Source organism: Sturnira hondurensis, unplaced genomic scaffold (genome assembly GCF_014824575.4).
Source record: "Sturnira hondurensis isolate 20B ecotype Veracruz unplaced genomic scaffold, ASM1482457v3 Scaffold0014745, whole genome shotgun sequence".
NCBI classification, from domain to species: Eukaryota; Metazoa; Chordata; class Mammalia; order Chiroptera; family Phyllostomidae; genus Sturnira; species Sturnira hondurensis.
In genome coordinates, this window is record NW_028087376.1 from 3,274,131 (window position 1) to 3,290,125 (window position 15,995).

Below are 15,995 nucleotides of genomic sequence, written 5' to 3' on the forward strand. Positions count from 1 at the left end.
ATTATTTAAAACAAAAACAAGCATTTAATTCTGAAGTCAATTTATTACTATTTCCCCTTTTATTTGGTTTCTAGATTTCATCTGATGCTTAGGAAGGCTTTCTCTATTCCATGAAAATAAAGTCTACTCACATTCTTCTTTTAAGGAAATCTTTATTGTTTCTCCTCTTTACAAAAGTTATGCATGCTTGTTGTCAAAAATGAAAGGGAAATAAATTAAGTAGAGTGAATATCTTTTAAGTTTTTCTATCCAAGAACAAGGTTTCTCTTTCTCTCCCCCATTAAGTTTCCTTTTGTGGCCCTCGATGGAGATCTCAGTGGAGATCTATGTAGGTCCTCCATTATAATTAAGTTTATTCCTAGAAAAGTCTACTTTTCTTGATTGTGTTGGGAATCGGATATATTCTAATTGGTTGCTGATATAAAACAAAGCATTTGTTTTTCAAACATTATTTTTTAACTGGTCATCATTCCCAATTTAAAATGGAATAAAATGAAAAAAGTCTGTTGCCATGTGAAGACTGCCATAATATTAATTTCTCTCTCTGGGTTTCCCACCAGGGTAAATCTGACGACATCTGATTCAGTTCAGCATTAATCTTGAGAGTTTTCTACATCCTTCTCACTAGGATTTTTCTTCACCATGGACACTCTGATGCTGATTAAGTTGGAAGCTAAACCTGAAGGCTTTGCCACACACATTACACACAAAGGGCTTCTTCCAAGTGTGGACAGTCTGATGTATAATGCAGTCAGAACTATAGCTGAAGCCTTTGCCACACTCCACACACCTGAAGGGTTTCTCTCCAGTGTGACTTCTCTGATGCCGAATTAAATGGGCATTAACATGGAAAGCTTTTCCACACTCCTTACACTGAAAGGGTTTCTCTCCAGTATGGATCCTCTGATGTACAATATAGTCAGAACTACAGCTAAATGCTTTCTCACATTCCATACATTTGAAAGGCTTCTCCCCAGTGTGTATTCTCTGATGCCTAGTTAGTTTGGCATTGATACTGAAGGCTTTCCCACATTCCTTACATTGATAAGGTTTTTCTCCAGTATGGATTCGGTGATGATCAAGCAGGTTTCTTTTGGATGTGAAACATTTCCCACACTCATTACATTCAAAGGGTTTCTCCCCAGTGTGAATCCTCTGATGCTGCATTAGTTTAGCATTGACATTAAAGGCCTTTCCACACTCATTGCACTCATAGGGCTTCTCTCCAGTGTGGATTCGCAGATGCTGCCGAAGCTGGGAGTTACACCTGAAGGCTTTTCCACACTCATTGCACTTGTAGGGCTTCTCACCTGTGTGGATTCTCTGGTGCTGGATTAACTTCCCTTTGATACTAAAGGCTTTTCCACATTCAGTACACTTGTAGGGCTTCTCACCTGTGTGTGTTCTCTGATGCTGAATGAGTTTTGCATTATTACTGAAGGCTTTCCCACACTCTTTACACTGACAGGGCTTCTCTCCAGTGTGGATGCTCTGATGCTGCCTGAGCTGGGAACTGCACCTGAAGCCTTTCCCACACTCATTACATTCATAAGGTTTCTCTCCAGTGTGGATTCTCTGGTGTTGAATCAATTTTGCATTAACATTGAAAGCTTTCCCACAATCATTACACTCATAAGGTTTCTCCCCAGTATGAATTCTCTGATGTGTGATATATGCAGAACTGCAGCTGAAGCCATTTCCACACTCCTTGCACTGATAGGGCTTCTCTCCTGTATGGATTCTCTGATGCCTGCTTAGACTCCCGTTAACACTGAAGGCTTTCCCACACACCTGACACTGATAGGGCTTCTCCCCACTGTGGACTGTCTGATGTGTGATGTAATGGGAACTGTAACTGAAGCTTTTCCCACACTCCACACATTTGAAGGGTTTCTCCCCACTATGAAGTCTTTGATGCCAAATTAGTTTTGCCTTAATGCTAAAGGCTTTGCCACACTCCTTACACTGGTAGGGCTTCTCCCCAGTGTAGCTATCTTGATGATGATTAAGTTGAGAGTTATACTTAAAGTTTTCTACTAATCCTTCACAGTCAAAAGGTCTTTCTCTAGAATTACTTATTTCATGATAAGTAAGTTTTGTGTCAAAGTTCAAGGCTTTCTTCAGTCCCATACACTTAGGGGGTTCCTCACCAGTGGAGAGGATGGTATGACACTGGTTCAAGTTTGGACTCTGACTAAACAAACACTTCTCCATGGGCTCTGTGTTGTCTTTCACTGTTCCATCAATAACATTGCTGTTTTCTTTCTTCATACTTCCTATAAGATGGACTTCCTGCTGTTGTTTTTCTACAGTATAGGCTTCTGAGAAGTCTGTTTCCTGGAAAAAGTTCCCCTGGAGTACAAATGATGTGTTATATTTTTCTTTGTATAGTTCCTTTGTTATATCATTGTCAGTCTGGATATCAATATCTACTATAAAAAAAACAGAAAACAAAATGTCATGTAAGAATCATGTTAGAAAAAAAGAACTGTGCTAGAAAGAATAAAGGATCACAATAATCAAGGGGGTCTTTAAAATTTAGGGCAAAGAATCTAAGGTTCATCCATAAGGCAAAATAATATGTAGCTGGCAAGAAAATGAAATAAATCCATATATGCTGACAGGAAAAGATGCCCAGAGTATACTGTTAAATGGGAAAACAAGTTGAGAAATGGTATGTGGAGTAGATTCCATTTGTGTAAAGGAAAATTAAAAGGACTGACATAGACATATATATTTGTATGTGCCTAGAAAACTTCTGGAACAAGACACAAGAAATTGAGCAAACTGACATTGAAAGCTTGGTAGGTTCCCCCCCATTCCCACCCCCACCACACACATGTTATATACTTTGTGCTACTCTGAGCATGTGCCAATATTATAAATGTGAAAATAATGATTTTTAAAAATGCCTGTCTCTAAAACAATGACCAACAACATGATGGTTGAAAGAGACAGCAGTGGAACAAAAGTCTAGGTCTTATCCAGCAAAGGAGCATTCTTTCCATCACACCATACTTTACTACACTCTGCAGTTTCTCCTCAGTTCCCCCTATGCCATTGAGTCCTTTGTTAATAAAAATGGAAATAACTTAAGAAGGAAAAGGCACAGGATCCAACATGTGGCAATACTAGGGATGGCAAGTGTTAGCAATGCCAAGAAGCAAAAAGGAAAGAAGTTTGGTTCTTTCCTTAGAACTTAAAACTCTAGGCTTCCCTAAATTCCTCCTCCAGCTTCTTTTTTCTCTGCTTCAGAAAGGCTCTGTTTAGGTCCACTGTTGATCCCTTTAATCCCATTCCTTCCCATCCCCTCCAGAACAATGCTGCGTTCTCCTTGCCTTTCTTTTTACTTCTTTACTCAATCCCAAAATTAGTCACTCCATCAAATTCTTTCCATAAACTCTTCATCTTTCTATAATCCCTATAGTCCCAACAGAGCTACATCCGATCTCTGCATTTGTTCCCAAATTTCTCAAAAGTGGGCCCAAAATGCTCTCTTTGTATTTTTTATCTCTCATCTCTCCTCAACCACATGTAATATGCCCCTTGCCTCAGTAGACCCAAATGATCTCAATCTCCCTAACAAATATTTTCGAAATACTATTGATTCCCCAAATTATAAAAATAATATTCATCTGTTGCATCATAAACTTACAAAAAAGAAAATTCAAATGACCTAAAATACAACCACCTAACAATAACCACTGCTGATCTTCTGAGGTATCTCTTCCCCAATTTTCCTTCCGATCATTTTTCTCAAAACATTTTTTCAAAAATGAAGTTTTTCTTCCCTCACATTAATAATGGCAACTTTCCAATGTCTTTAGATATTCTGTAAAAATATTTTTAACTGCTAAATAGCACTCCCTCTGGCACAGGTACCTTATTTTTTCCCAGTTTTATTGAGAAATAATTGACATACATCGCTGTATAAGTTGAAGGCACGCTGCATGGTGGTTTGATTTATATATATAGTGAAATGATTACCACAATGAGTTCAGCTAACATCCATCTTCTCGTACAGATAAAATAAATCAGTAAAGGAACCCTGGCTGGTGTGGCTCAATGGAATGAGTACAAGCTGAAGGGTCACCAGTTTGATTCCCTGGTCAGGGCACATGCCTGGTTGTGGCCCAGGTCCCCAGCTGGGTGCATGCAAGAGGCAACTGATCAATGTATCTCTTGTACATTCTGTTTCTCTCCCTCTCTTTCTCCCTCCCTTCCCCTCTCTCTAAAATCAAATAAATAAAATCTTTTAAAAAAAGGAAAAAATGTTCTCCTTGTGATGAGAACTCCCATCACAAGGATTTCCTTTCCCAGGATTTTCTCTCTTAACAACTTTACTATAGATCATACAGCAATGGTAGGCAGTCATCATGTTGTACACTGCATTCCTAATACTTGTAACTAGAAGTTTGTATCTTTTGAGAGGTACCCTAATTTAACCATTCTCTCTATGTGAAAATTCAGGTTATTCCCATGATTTCATTACATAAAATTATAATGAAATTTCATGCACATGCATCTTTGTCTGTATCTTGATTAATTTATTAGGATATAGCCCTAAAAGGGACTATCCAATTGATCAAGTACAAATTTTTAAGGGGCTCTCGCTATGTATCACTAAAATACTCTCTAAAAAACCTACCAACTCACATTCTCCTCTAGAAGTCTATTCCTGTTTTGCTGTACTCTCACCACCACTTACTATAATTTAGTCATTTTCACTATACAGGTGAAATATCTCATTTTAATTTGTATTTCATTGACTTCTACTGAGAGTGAACATTTTTTGTATTGATTAAAATATGTGCTTCTTAAGTGAATGAACCACTTACATTCTTTGCCAATTTTCTACACCAGTGGCATATGTTACTGATTACTGGTTGATCAAATATCTGCTCTTTCTTCCTCACTAGCACATCTTCCTTTTTTTTTATGAGGTAACAATAAAAATCACAGCTAAAAACTGTATTTTCCACCCTCTTTTGCAGTGTAGATGGCCATTTCCTCATTCCAACAAATAAGATTTAAACAGAAATCACTAGATGGGGCTTCTGAAAGAGTGTTTGTTTTTCTTAAACAAAGTCAACTCTGCTGACATGGGCCCTGTACCCCACACCTTCCCATTCTGCCTGCCCAAAACCCATTTGAGTCGTCACCCCAATAAAGCTACAAACACTAACTAGACCAATGTTTCTATCTTCAGCTAAGATCATGATGGCTGGTTCAAAGACTTCAGGACTATCTGCTGCCTACAGAATGCAATCCAGACTACCTTTGATTAAGGATCTCCACAGTATCATTGTTTTTCTCCCTCTGTATGCCAACCACTTCAAATTCTCCATGTCCAAAACATGTCTTTGTTGGTCAGGGATCATCTAGCTGAATGACAGGAACAAAAATCCCTCAAACCATCTTTTTAATTTTTTAAATATTTATATTTTTTTAGAGAAAGAGAGGGAGAGAAACATCAATGTGTGGTTTCCTCTCATGCACCCCATTCTGGAGACCTGACCCACAACCCAGGCATGTGCTCTAACTGGGAATCAAACCTGCAACCCTCTGGTTCACAGGCTGGCACTCAATCCACTGAGCCACACCAACCAGGGCTGAAGGAGGTGGTGTAAGGGGTGGGTCAGGGAAGTAAAGTGGGAAGTAAAGCCGGGCCACATGGGAAACAGGAAGTTATCTGGTAGCTACTCTGCTTGAGCCAATGAGAACCTCACTACTTCAAGTGTGGTGTGGGAACCGGAAGCGTTGGCATCACCTGGAAACTTAACAGAAATGCAGAATCTTAGCCCTACACCAGATCACTGAATAACAATCTGCATATTTGTAAGACTCCCAGGTAATTCATTTGCACATGGTTTGAGAAGCACTGAATTGAGGGCACTCCCTCCCTTCTGCCTTATTCCCTACAGCTTACTAGGTAAAGCTGTCTCCTCCAAAACACCAAAAATAATAAAAACTAATATATCATCTCACTATAAACCACGTACATGACACACATCTCATTTACCCTCAACCTGCTAAAGATTAGCACTAATAACCTAGCTTTATTATTATTATCCCACGTTCAAAGATGAGAACCCTGATTCTCAGACAATAAATAACTGACCTGCTCACAGTTACACAACTAGAAAGTTTTACGGTTGGGAACGAACCTCAGAAAGTCTGCTCCAAAAACTACACTTTTAACCAGCAGGTTATTATGCCATTTTGTATAAAAAGACTGTTCTGTAACTTTAGGAACTTTTTGTGTAAAAAAAAAAGGATTCTGTATCCTCTGCATTAAATAGACAATGATTAGAGAAAAGGCAAGAATGCCCACCCAAATTATTGAATCCATTCATTTTTTTCTGAGCAAGGTAGAATTCCAAAATTAGGATTCCAAAGAGTTACAATGAGGCATATGAAAAATGAGCTGTTCTTAGAATTAGAAAGAGCAAATTGTGAAAACCATCAGAAAAGGTCTCAATTGAACCTACTTCTATAAATCATCAAAATTTATTTAAATTTTACTCTGTACAGTTGGCCAATAAATGTGGCATACTGAAATGTTCTAATATGTTAACTCATGCTTACATGCTAACTCGTTCTTCCTAAAGAGAAACTTTCCAGCATAATGGGCAACATGCGCCTCCCTTACCTGTCCAGAGGCCTGGAAGGTCTGAGCCCACTCCAGCAGCCTGCAGAGATGGGCTCCCTAGCTCACCTCCTCCTTCCAGTTGTGAGATCACAGCAGGTTTGAGAAGTGGAAATCCTGTTTGGGGGCAAGGAAATAGGAGAGAAGGGTGAATTATCTCCCATGGATGAGTTCCTTGGCCTCTTCTCAGATTGTCTCTGCAGTGGAGAGGGAAGGTAAGAGCCCCAGGGTGTCCATGCCTAAGGACTAGTGGTGGGGGAGGGGAGGGGTTCTTATAAGGTGTATTGGGGGAGGGGGTGGTCTTGAGGAAAGGCCCAGACTGTGGGCCCAAGAGACTTCATGTAGAACAAACAGGGAGAATCTATGCAAAGGAATGTCATTTTTTGAGCTTGGCCTGAGATATTCAGAGTACACTGACATCCTTGGAAAGACCTAAGACGCAGGCGGGGTGAGGGGGAACCTAAACAGAACACTGTGAAATAGGAAATTACTTTTTCCCCCACACTGTGTCCAACACAGTGTGGGGGAAAAAAATGCATATTAGTCCACAAAAATGCTTATTAGTCCACAGTGCACAAAATGCATATTAGTCCACAGTGCACAAAAAAATGCGTATTAGTCCCAGCCAAGTCCTACATTGACTGCAAAAAGGGCTTGGGGTTTGCTCTTCCCAGCAAACCCTGGGTCTAGGGGATTAGCAACTCAGGCTCTGGGGTTCCCACACTATAAAGAACTACTGGAGACCCTGTAATCCTTTCCCTATAACATGTAAGGGAAAAAGAAGTCAGGAAATCCCAAGAGCCAGAATCTGGGTCCAGGGGAAGAAGCCTTACCCAGGGAGGCCACATTCCCATAATTCTCCAGCATCACATCCCTGTACAGGGCCCTCTGTGCAGGGGACAGGCCATCCCACTCCGCTGGGGTGAAGTACACAGCCACATCCTCAAAGGTCACCAACTTCTGAAACAACAGGTTCCTGCTGCCCTAGGGCCAACTCCATGGCTCAGGCCCTAAGTGAGGGGCAGAGGGCAGTATAAGGGCTTGGGGAGGGAGCTTGTGAAGAGCATGAAATTAATAACAAGGTGAAAGATTTGAGAAAAACAACTGGAAAGTACATCAGGGAATATCTGACTTCTCTCATGGCAAAGAAACCTCATGTCATTTTTATACTTATAAAAAATACAGTAGCGTAACTATTCCCTCACCGGTGAATACAGCTCAGGGCTGAACTGAGCATTCCTACTTCATCTGAGATCTTGGCTTCTTCATTCTGTTTCTCATGCCTAATGACAGCCCTGTGCTGCTCCCCACACCTCACCCGCAAACCTTGAGCCACCCCCAAGTAACGGCCATGGCTTCCATCTCATCCAGCCCCTTCTGCAGTCTGATTCCTGTCACCAACTTTCTCATCATCAGCCTCTGCTTCAGAACCTCCAGCGAAGGAAGCTCAGGGCTTCCTGGATCGGCTTGGAGACCAAGGGTCAAGGGGTGGAGGCAGCGGCCCATTCTGCTTCCACATAGGTCCTGCTAAAGACCCACCATTTTCTGTTATCCCCTCCCATTCAAGCCCCATCCTTTCCAACTTCACCCAAAAATTCAGTTTCTCCTCTGGCTGCTCTCTGCCCCACTCAGCCTTCTCTAACAACCTTGGGGACACACCAGCAGGGACTTGCCCTCAACTCCTCTCTGCCAGGATCTGTCTTGCTCGACTCTACCAACCTCTACCCAGCAACAAATCTAGTCCAACTTCTGGGTTTTTCTATAACACTCACTGTGTGACCGTGGACAGGTCAAACAACTTCTCTGAACAAAATCAGATGCCTTCATTGCCTGCTGCCACCACCCTTTACCCAGGTAAATGAATTCACAACGCACCTGGTGCCATCCATCACTATGTGCAGGAATCCTCAGCTAGAACCCTGGGGAGTCATTCTGATCTCCCTCTCCCTCTCCCTCACCCCCATCTCCTAACTCTGACTCTAGGTCCTCTAAAGACTTGTATCTGCAGGATTACTTGAATTACATACCCGCTCTTTAACAAGTGCTTCCCTTGAGGAAGCCCACATCGCCTGGACCAGTGGAATCCTTTCTGAAGTTATCACCCTGGGTTTGAATATCCCTGAAAGTCATTCCCTACACGGCCATCACAGATCTGACAAAATCAACATCACTGGTTCCATACGTGTCATAAGGCTGGGCTGTTAACAATCACACAGTGGGCCCTAGCTAGGTAGCTCAGTTGGTTAGCGCATCGTCCAGATATGCCAAGGCTGTGGGTTCAGTGACTGGTGAGGGCACCTAGAAGACTCAACCAATGAATGCACAAAGAAGTGGAACAACAAATTGATGTTTCTCTCTCTCAAATCAAAAAAATTTAAGATTCACACCAGTGCTGTGTGACCTTGGGCAAGTCATTCTACTTCCCTTTGCCTTTGTGTCTTTTGTGGTGTAACGAGCCCAACGGAGCACCTATCTCAGAGGGCAGGAGTCAGGACTGAGTGATCCACGCAAAGCGCTTAGTATGGAGCCTGCAGCTTAGGAAACCTCAACTAATGTTGCTGGAGCCACTGTGCCTATGATTATTCCCAACCTGCCATCCATGGAGTTCCCTGGATGAGCTTCAGGGGGTCCACGAAGTCCCTGAAACTGTACAAAAAGTTTGGTTCACATGTATATTTTTCTGGGGTAGAGGTCCAGAACCCTTATTGGAGACCTAAAGTTTGAGTCAGTGCATCCCATGCCCTGAAAGCCTCTCAGGACACAATGAGACCTCATGTCCCACGGGGCTTCCAGTTTTTTTAGCTCACTTGACCCCAATCCCCTCATCTTCCCCTGAATTAGAAGCGCAACTGTCCTTTACACTGATCTGGCTCCTCTTCACCTACACCCCAGTCTCTGGGAATCCCAGTCCTCTGCTGCTTCCTCCGTTCACAACCATAAGCAGAGCATCCTACCTGGTCAGTGTCCACATCTCCTATTCCCTAGAGCCCTCTGCTGGGGAGCCGTACTACCAGAGGAAAAAGAACCTCACTGTGTCCGAGACTACACCCCTGCCTTCGCGCACGCTCTCCTGCTGTTTCCATCCCTTCAGTCACCACTCTTTCCACAAGTTCCAATCTGGCAGGCACAAGCATGGAGGCCCTCTCCAGCTTCCCTTCTCAGTTTCGATTTAAAAGAGGAAGACCTGAAGAACCCACAGCTCACCTGGGGCCAGGCTGTCAGGAGCACTGCTGCCATTGCTTGGTCTCCCTCTCAGAGAAGGGCTGGAGCTAAGAGAAACACAGAGAGAGGCAGGTGTGAGGCAAGCCACCCCAATCAGGAACGGAAGACCTAAGACGCAGGCAGCCTGTGTCCAGATAGGAGTGTGAGCAGGAGGGGCCACAGGATGAAGGGGGTGATCTGTTCACTTGCTCAGTACCCAGGACTCCTCCCAGCCATGACCCTGATGCCCACTACCAGGAACCCTAAGTTTTTACAGTTCTGACATGTATCATACACAGAAAAGTATACCATGAAAATGTATGCAGAGCCCAAGAATACTAAAACAAATACTCGTGTGTCAGTGATTCAGCTCAAGAGACAGAACATTACCAAGATCTTTGATTTATTTCTCTTTCTCTAAACAACTATCATCCTCGATTACACGGCAAGAGAAGACAGGCTGGAGGGACTGCAGCCCCAGCACAGAGGCCTCAGAGTCAGGTCCAGGGAGAAGGCACCTGCAACGGAACAGCTGCTCCCCCACATCCTGTTTCCTTACACGGCTCAGTGTCCTCAAGAGTCCTAATGGCTCTGTGGAGACCTTGTGAGGTCAGCCTTCCTCATGGCCCACACTTACCTTGGGGAAGCTGGGCCAGAAGTGAAGTACCAGGCTGCATCTTCATACTTTCCAGCCTTCTGAGAGCGAAGAAGCCGAGACCTCAGCTTCCTGAGAGAGAGGATCACTATGGGATCTAGGCCCCATGACCCTGAGCCCCTTGTTCGTAATGTTCCGAACACATGGACTAGTTAGTTTCTGATTTTCAAGATTTTCATTGATTCTAAAATCAGTCTTAAAATTTACACTCTCCTAAAATCTCATCTATGTCTTCCAGGATTTCAACTTGAGTGCAGTTGCAGAAAACACTGGTTTATGATTCTTTTTGTTTCCTTCATATCTAGAGCTACTTTGCTTTTCCCACTTCTTCTTTCAAATATATGTGCTTTCAGATGTTTTCCTTGTTCAGTGTTATGGATTAAATGTGTGCCCCCTCCCCAAATTAATATGCTAAAGCTCTAACCCCCACTGTGACTATATTTAGAGATAAGACTGTCAAGGAGGTAATAGGGTAGGGCCCTGAGGTCATAAGGGTAGGGCCCTGATCTGACAGGTCATTGCCACGTGAACACACAGTGAGAAGGCAGCCATCTGAAACCTAAGGAGAGCTGTCGCAGAGAGCCCAATCAGCCAGCACCTTCATCTGGGACTCCACCCTCCGGAGCCGTAAGGTGCATTTCTGATGTCAAAGCCTAACAGTCGATAGCAGTTTGTTGCGGCATCCCAGACCAATAGAGTGAGGCTGAGCAGTGGTTTATCTATTTTAATGTCATTTCATCTTCAATGAACCAGCTTTTTTATTTATTTAGAACACTGCTCTTTTTGTAATTGTTTTTAATTCACTAAGTTCTGCTTTCTCAGTTTGTTTCTTTAGCTCTGTAAGAGACAGCTTAGGCACCACTCCATTCCTTTCGGCTCACTTAGTCCAGTTCCAAAAGCTTAGATCAGCTTTGTGCAGGTGCAAGCTACCAAAGCCTCTGTAAGAATCTACACCACAGATGCCTGACGCCTGCCCTGGGGCTTCTCTGGTGTCCTGTACAAAACACTGCAGAAACCTGTGGACACCCGCTGATCCCTGAAGTGCAGGAGAGTTCATGTCTATGGAGCCACCCTTTTAATAGGGGACGGAGACCGATGGATAAATGTTTTCCCCATTAGCCTCCCACATGAGATTCCAAATCTGCAAGACAGAGCACTAGTCAGATGCGGAAGGGCCAAACCGACAAAGCACCCTTGTATGGCTCTCTGTCCTTCTCTGTCGCTCCCCCCGTCTTTCACTCTGCCCAGGACTACATTTCCAAATAAATTACCTGCACACAAATCTTTGTCGTGTTCTGCTTTTGGGGGAACCTAGACTACAAAAGCCTTCTTTTCTAACTTCTTGAGGTTGCATGATTTATTCATTTATTTTCATACTTCTCTACTTGGCAGTTAAAACCCATAAGGCCATATATTTTCCTCTGAATACACTAAAATTAGCCACATTACAGAGGTTTTATGTCATGTTTTAATTACTATTTTATAGCTAGTTAGCAACTGTGTTTTTCTCCGACCAAAGAATTGTTTAGGATAGTATGTTGTAAATTTCTTCTCTATTTGCAATTTCTTGCTATACTGCATGGTGTTTAAATAGCCTGATATATTTACTCCTGCTTTAAAGATGTTTGAGGTTTTTTGTTTTTTTAATAGCTTAAGTGGCCACCTAAAAAGTCTATAGATGCTTAAAAAGAAAACTTATTCTATGTTGGAAAATCATGTAATTCTACATGAATTTAAAGAACCAACTCTACAGATTTTATTACACAGATTTTTCTCTGTATTATGTGATTACTTTTACTTAAACTGAGATAGCCAGTAAAGAGTGAACTCTCACAAAACACTAAGCCCATATGTATCATGGGCAAATCTTTTCACATCTTGAAAAAATGAGTAATTCTAACACTATATAAACGGTAGCAGAGAAGAGCCAAAAAAGTTTTCCACTCTTTTGAGCATGCCAGTGTCAGATAGGCCAAGGGTATCAAGGTCTGGGCAGTTTTTACTAAATGCTATTCTTGTTAAATGTTAAAATGTAGCACAGCATTTTGCAGGTGCAGCTGTAGCCACTTGAGTTTGTTTGTCCACCCAGGATGCACTTGACCACCCAATCCAAGAGTTTAGTCAACTGTAGGAAGGGAGAAAAGAAGGTGGGGGGGGGAGAGGGAGGAAGAAAGGAAGGAACAAATCAACATACAGTTAACCAAATCCAGACAAATTTAGCCAACTGTAAAAGAGGAAATCAACATGTAGTTGACCAAATAGTGTACATAAGCAATGGCTAGGCCTCTCTTCCAGGGAAAGAGCTTTGGATGTGAATCTGTCTCCTTTACTTGCTGCAAGTAGATAAAACTACCAAACAACATCATCTCATTCTTGACTAGAACACCCTAACTGGCAAACCTCTTGAGCTGGGTAACACCAGAACAATATAGATATGAAACCACAGACAAGTCTCATTTATGAGTACTGATGCAAAAAAATCCTAAATAGTGAGAAATAGACTCCAGTAATCCATAAAGGGATGTACCATGCATAAGAGGGATCGTCTAATGAACACAAGTAACCTTTTGTGTAATGACAACAAAAAAGAAGTAGAAAATGTGCCTCTGGTCAATACTAGGATACAAATTAGTATACTTTCCCACATTAATAAATCAAAGCAAGATAAACATACTCTTCATCTAACAGATGCCAAAAGGCCTTTGATAAAATTCAACATTCAACCCTGCCCAGTGTGGCTCAGTGGATTGAGTGCTGGCCTGTAAACCAAAGGGATGCTGGTTCAATTCCCAGTCAGGGTACATGCCTGGGTTGCGGGCCAGGTCCCCAGTAGGGAGGGCACAAGAAGCAACCACACATTGATGTTTCTCTCCCTCTCTTTCTCCCTCCCTTCCCTTCTCTAAAAGTAAATAAATTAAATCTTTTAAAATTTTTCAACATTTATGCCTAAATTAAAAAACTTATGCCCTAGAGAAACTCTGTATGTAGAAGATACATACAGAATTATTCATCAGCAGCAGTATTTTAATCACCAAAAACTGGAAGCACTCACATACTCACACGTCCATTGAGAATACATAAGTCATCATAGTTTTTAACAATGGAACATTATCAAGCAGCAAAAATGAATGACTCATTTACACAGAACAACATGGATGAATTTAGGAACACAATATTGAGTTACACAAGTCCACATGACTACAAGTACTATGCCATTTTCATAAAGCTCAAAAGCAAACTAAACACATTATTTACATATACATGTATATGTGATAAAATTATTTTTAAAAACAGGTAAGGCTCTATTAGCACAAAATTCAAAACAGCTGTTACCCCTGGGGGTGGTAAGCTGGGAGCTGGGTGGGGAGGAGCAGCAGTACTGGTCATGGTCTCCTTCTTAATGGGGAGGTATGTTCCCAGTGCTCGTTCTACTATGATGCTTCTTAGCTGACATACTAGATGCAGTCTGGTGTATATGTGAGTGGCATTTTAAAAAAATACAGTCATCTCTATGATATAAATTCCAGAGTATACTGTTAAATTTTTTTTAAAAAGTAAAGTGCAAAAGGTAGTGTGCTATCTTTTGTGTAATGACAACAAAAAAAAGTATAAGAAAATGTGCTCTGGTCATTTATACAAAAAGAAATGGAAGGATAAACCAAAACCTAAGGAAAATGGATGCACCAAGTGTGGGTGGGACGTGGGAGAGAGGAGCCCTGGGATGGGGACAGGATGGAAGGAAACTGGGTAGATGGGAGGAGGAGGGGTGACACCTCTCTGAATGTCTCACTTTCATAACCATAGTAATGTTTCACATACCCAAACAAATAAATACACACACATACATATATAAAATGAACCAACCAGGAACGAGATGGGGGTAATGACCCAAAAAAGGAACCCAAACAGGAAATGAGCCTAACTGTCCTAGGATTGAATAACATAACCACACTGAAGTGTGTTCCTTCACCACTTTCTTTAGGAAAGAAAATAACTAAGTAACTTTGGAAAACAGTATTTTAACTAAATACTGTAAGGCTATAAAGACCTGTGCTCAAAAGCTGTCCTCTAGTTAGTGATTGTGAGGAAAAATGTAATAAACATTGCTGAGAATCACTTACAATAGAGCCCAGAGGCTCTTAAGGAAGTAGAGCCTATGCACATTTTGTCCTGTTTTCAGAGCTGCTCTTACTTGCCTAACCCAGTGGCTAAACCAAAAACCAAAACCAAGACCTGTTGCTACACTCAGCTCAAGGCAGAGCCATAAACATGCTGGAACCATGAATATCTTGGGACTGCTGTGTGGACGTATACAGACTTTTACTTCCTTCCTTAGTAGTTTTCACCTCCCTCACTTCCATAACTGGAATTAACCAAATCCTGTTAACCTAGCCAGCAACGTTTCAATTGCATGAAAGAACTACATTTTGTGGTTTTCATCTTTATAAACCCTGCCTTTCTTCGTTCTCTCAAGAACTTAGTTTGGGTTGTTACCTGAATCCGCATCTCTGGGATTCGAGTCCTTTAAGACCCCAAATAAACTTTTGTTTTATAGCCTCGGGTCTTTATTGGTCGACACTAGTAAATTTGCTAGACATGAGGATATGAATTCGCAATTCTGGAATGACTGTGTGTGTATTCTAGGGCTGAGCAATCAGTAATTACATGGTGCAAGCATTCCCAGGTCATTGTCATCCCACAGCTCGAGAGTAGGGCCCAGTTACCTTCCGGAACTGACACCGCTCCGGAAGACAACGCCTTCCACAAACCCGTATCTTCTGCTCTCGGGTGGATGCCTTTTCAGCTCTTCCACTGGGCCTTGTGTCATGTCCTGTGTCAGGAACCAGAGGGCATACAATCCCAACCTGGTAAAAGCCCCTGCACGACCTCCACATGTCAAAAGACTCCTGACTATCACCCCAGGCCACTTCCCTCCTGCAAATATTCCACCCTCTGGCTGCTACGGCACACCTTCCCCAAAGCCACAGTATCTTTCCTGAGCTAAGTATCTGGGGCTTCGTGGACAGGACAGTAACACAGGCTTCTCGACCCAGAACGTTCTCAGCTGCCGAGTTCAAGGCGGGAGTTGAGGAGGGGCCACCACCCTGCTCCCTCCTGCAGGGGCAGGAGACACAGCTCCAAACCCCGCGGAAGGCCATTCCCTACACACCCAGAGCCTCCGGGACAGGGTTCCTCCCCGCCGCCCGAAACCCCACACTCACCTCCGCAGCGAGCCGCTCCCCGGCACAGCCGGAAGCGCTTCTCGGGCGCGTCCGAGCCTCTCTAGGAGCAGCGTCGCGCCCTCTCGGTGGTGCCCCGGTCCCGCCCCCTGCGCTGAAACCCCAGTGCCCGTAATCCTTGCGTCCTTAGCTCCCTGCGGTGGGTCTCGTTCAGGTTGCCTTAGATCTTGAGGGTGGGCTAGGGGAGGCAAGATTCAGAAACTAGAGCTGGATTCAACCCGCGCTGCATTCAACACTTGGGGTGGTGCGG

General features: G+C 42.8%; 1 protein-coding gene across 6 annotated transcripts; it reads right to left on the minus strand.

Moving 5' to 3' along the window:
• Positions 1-72: 72 nt before the first annotated feature.
• On the minus strand, positions 73-15,765 carry ZNF23 (zinc finger protein 23). 6 transcript variants are annotated; one of them, XM_037063684.1, is made up of 6 exons: positions 15,728-15,765; positions 15,230-15,336; positions 9,854-9,918; positions 7,483-7,609; positions 6,653-6,766; positions 76-2,432 (listed from the first exon to the last, which is right to left on the minus strand). In XM_037063684.1, the coding sequence occupies exons 3-6, from the start codon at positions 9,884-9,886 to the stop codon at positions 625-627; spliced, it is 2,082 nt and encodes a 693-aa protein (XP_036919579.1). In that variant the 5' UTR covers positions 9,887-9,918; positions 15,230-15,336; positions 15,728-15,765; the 3' UTR covers positions 76-624. The 6 variants fall into 6 exon arrangements, with proteins under 6 accessions (XP_036919582.1, XP_036919579.1, XP_036919580.1 ...); XM_037063685.1 differs by lacking the exon at positions 15,728-15,765 and adding an exon at positions 10,488-10,577 and having other exon boundaries at positions 15,230-15,700; XM_037063687.1 differs by lacking the exon at positions 15,728-15,765 and having other exon boundaries at positions 73-2,429; positions 15,230-15,701.
• Between the last annotated feature and the right edge of the window lie 230 nt (positions 15,766-15,995).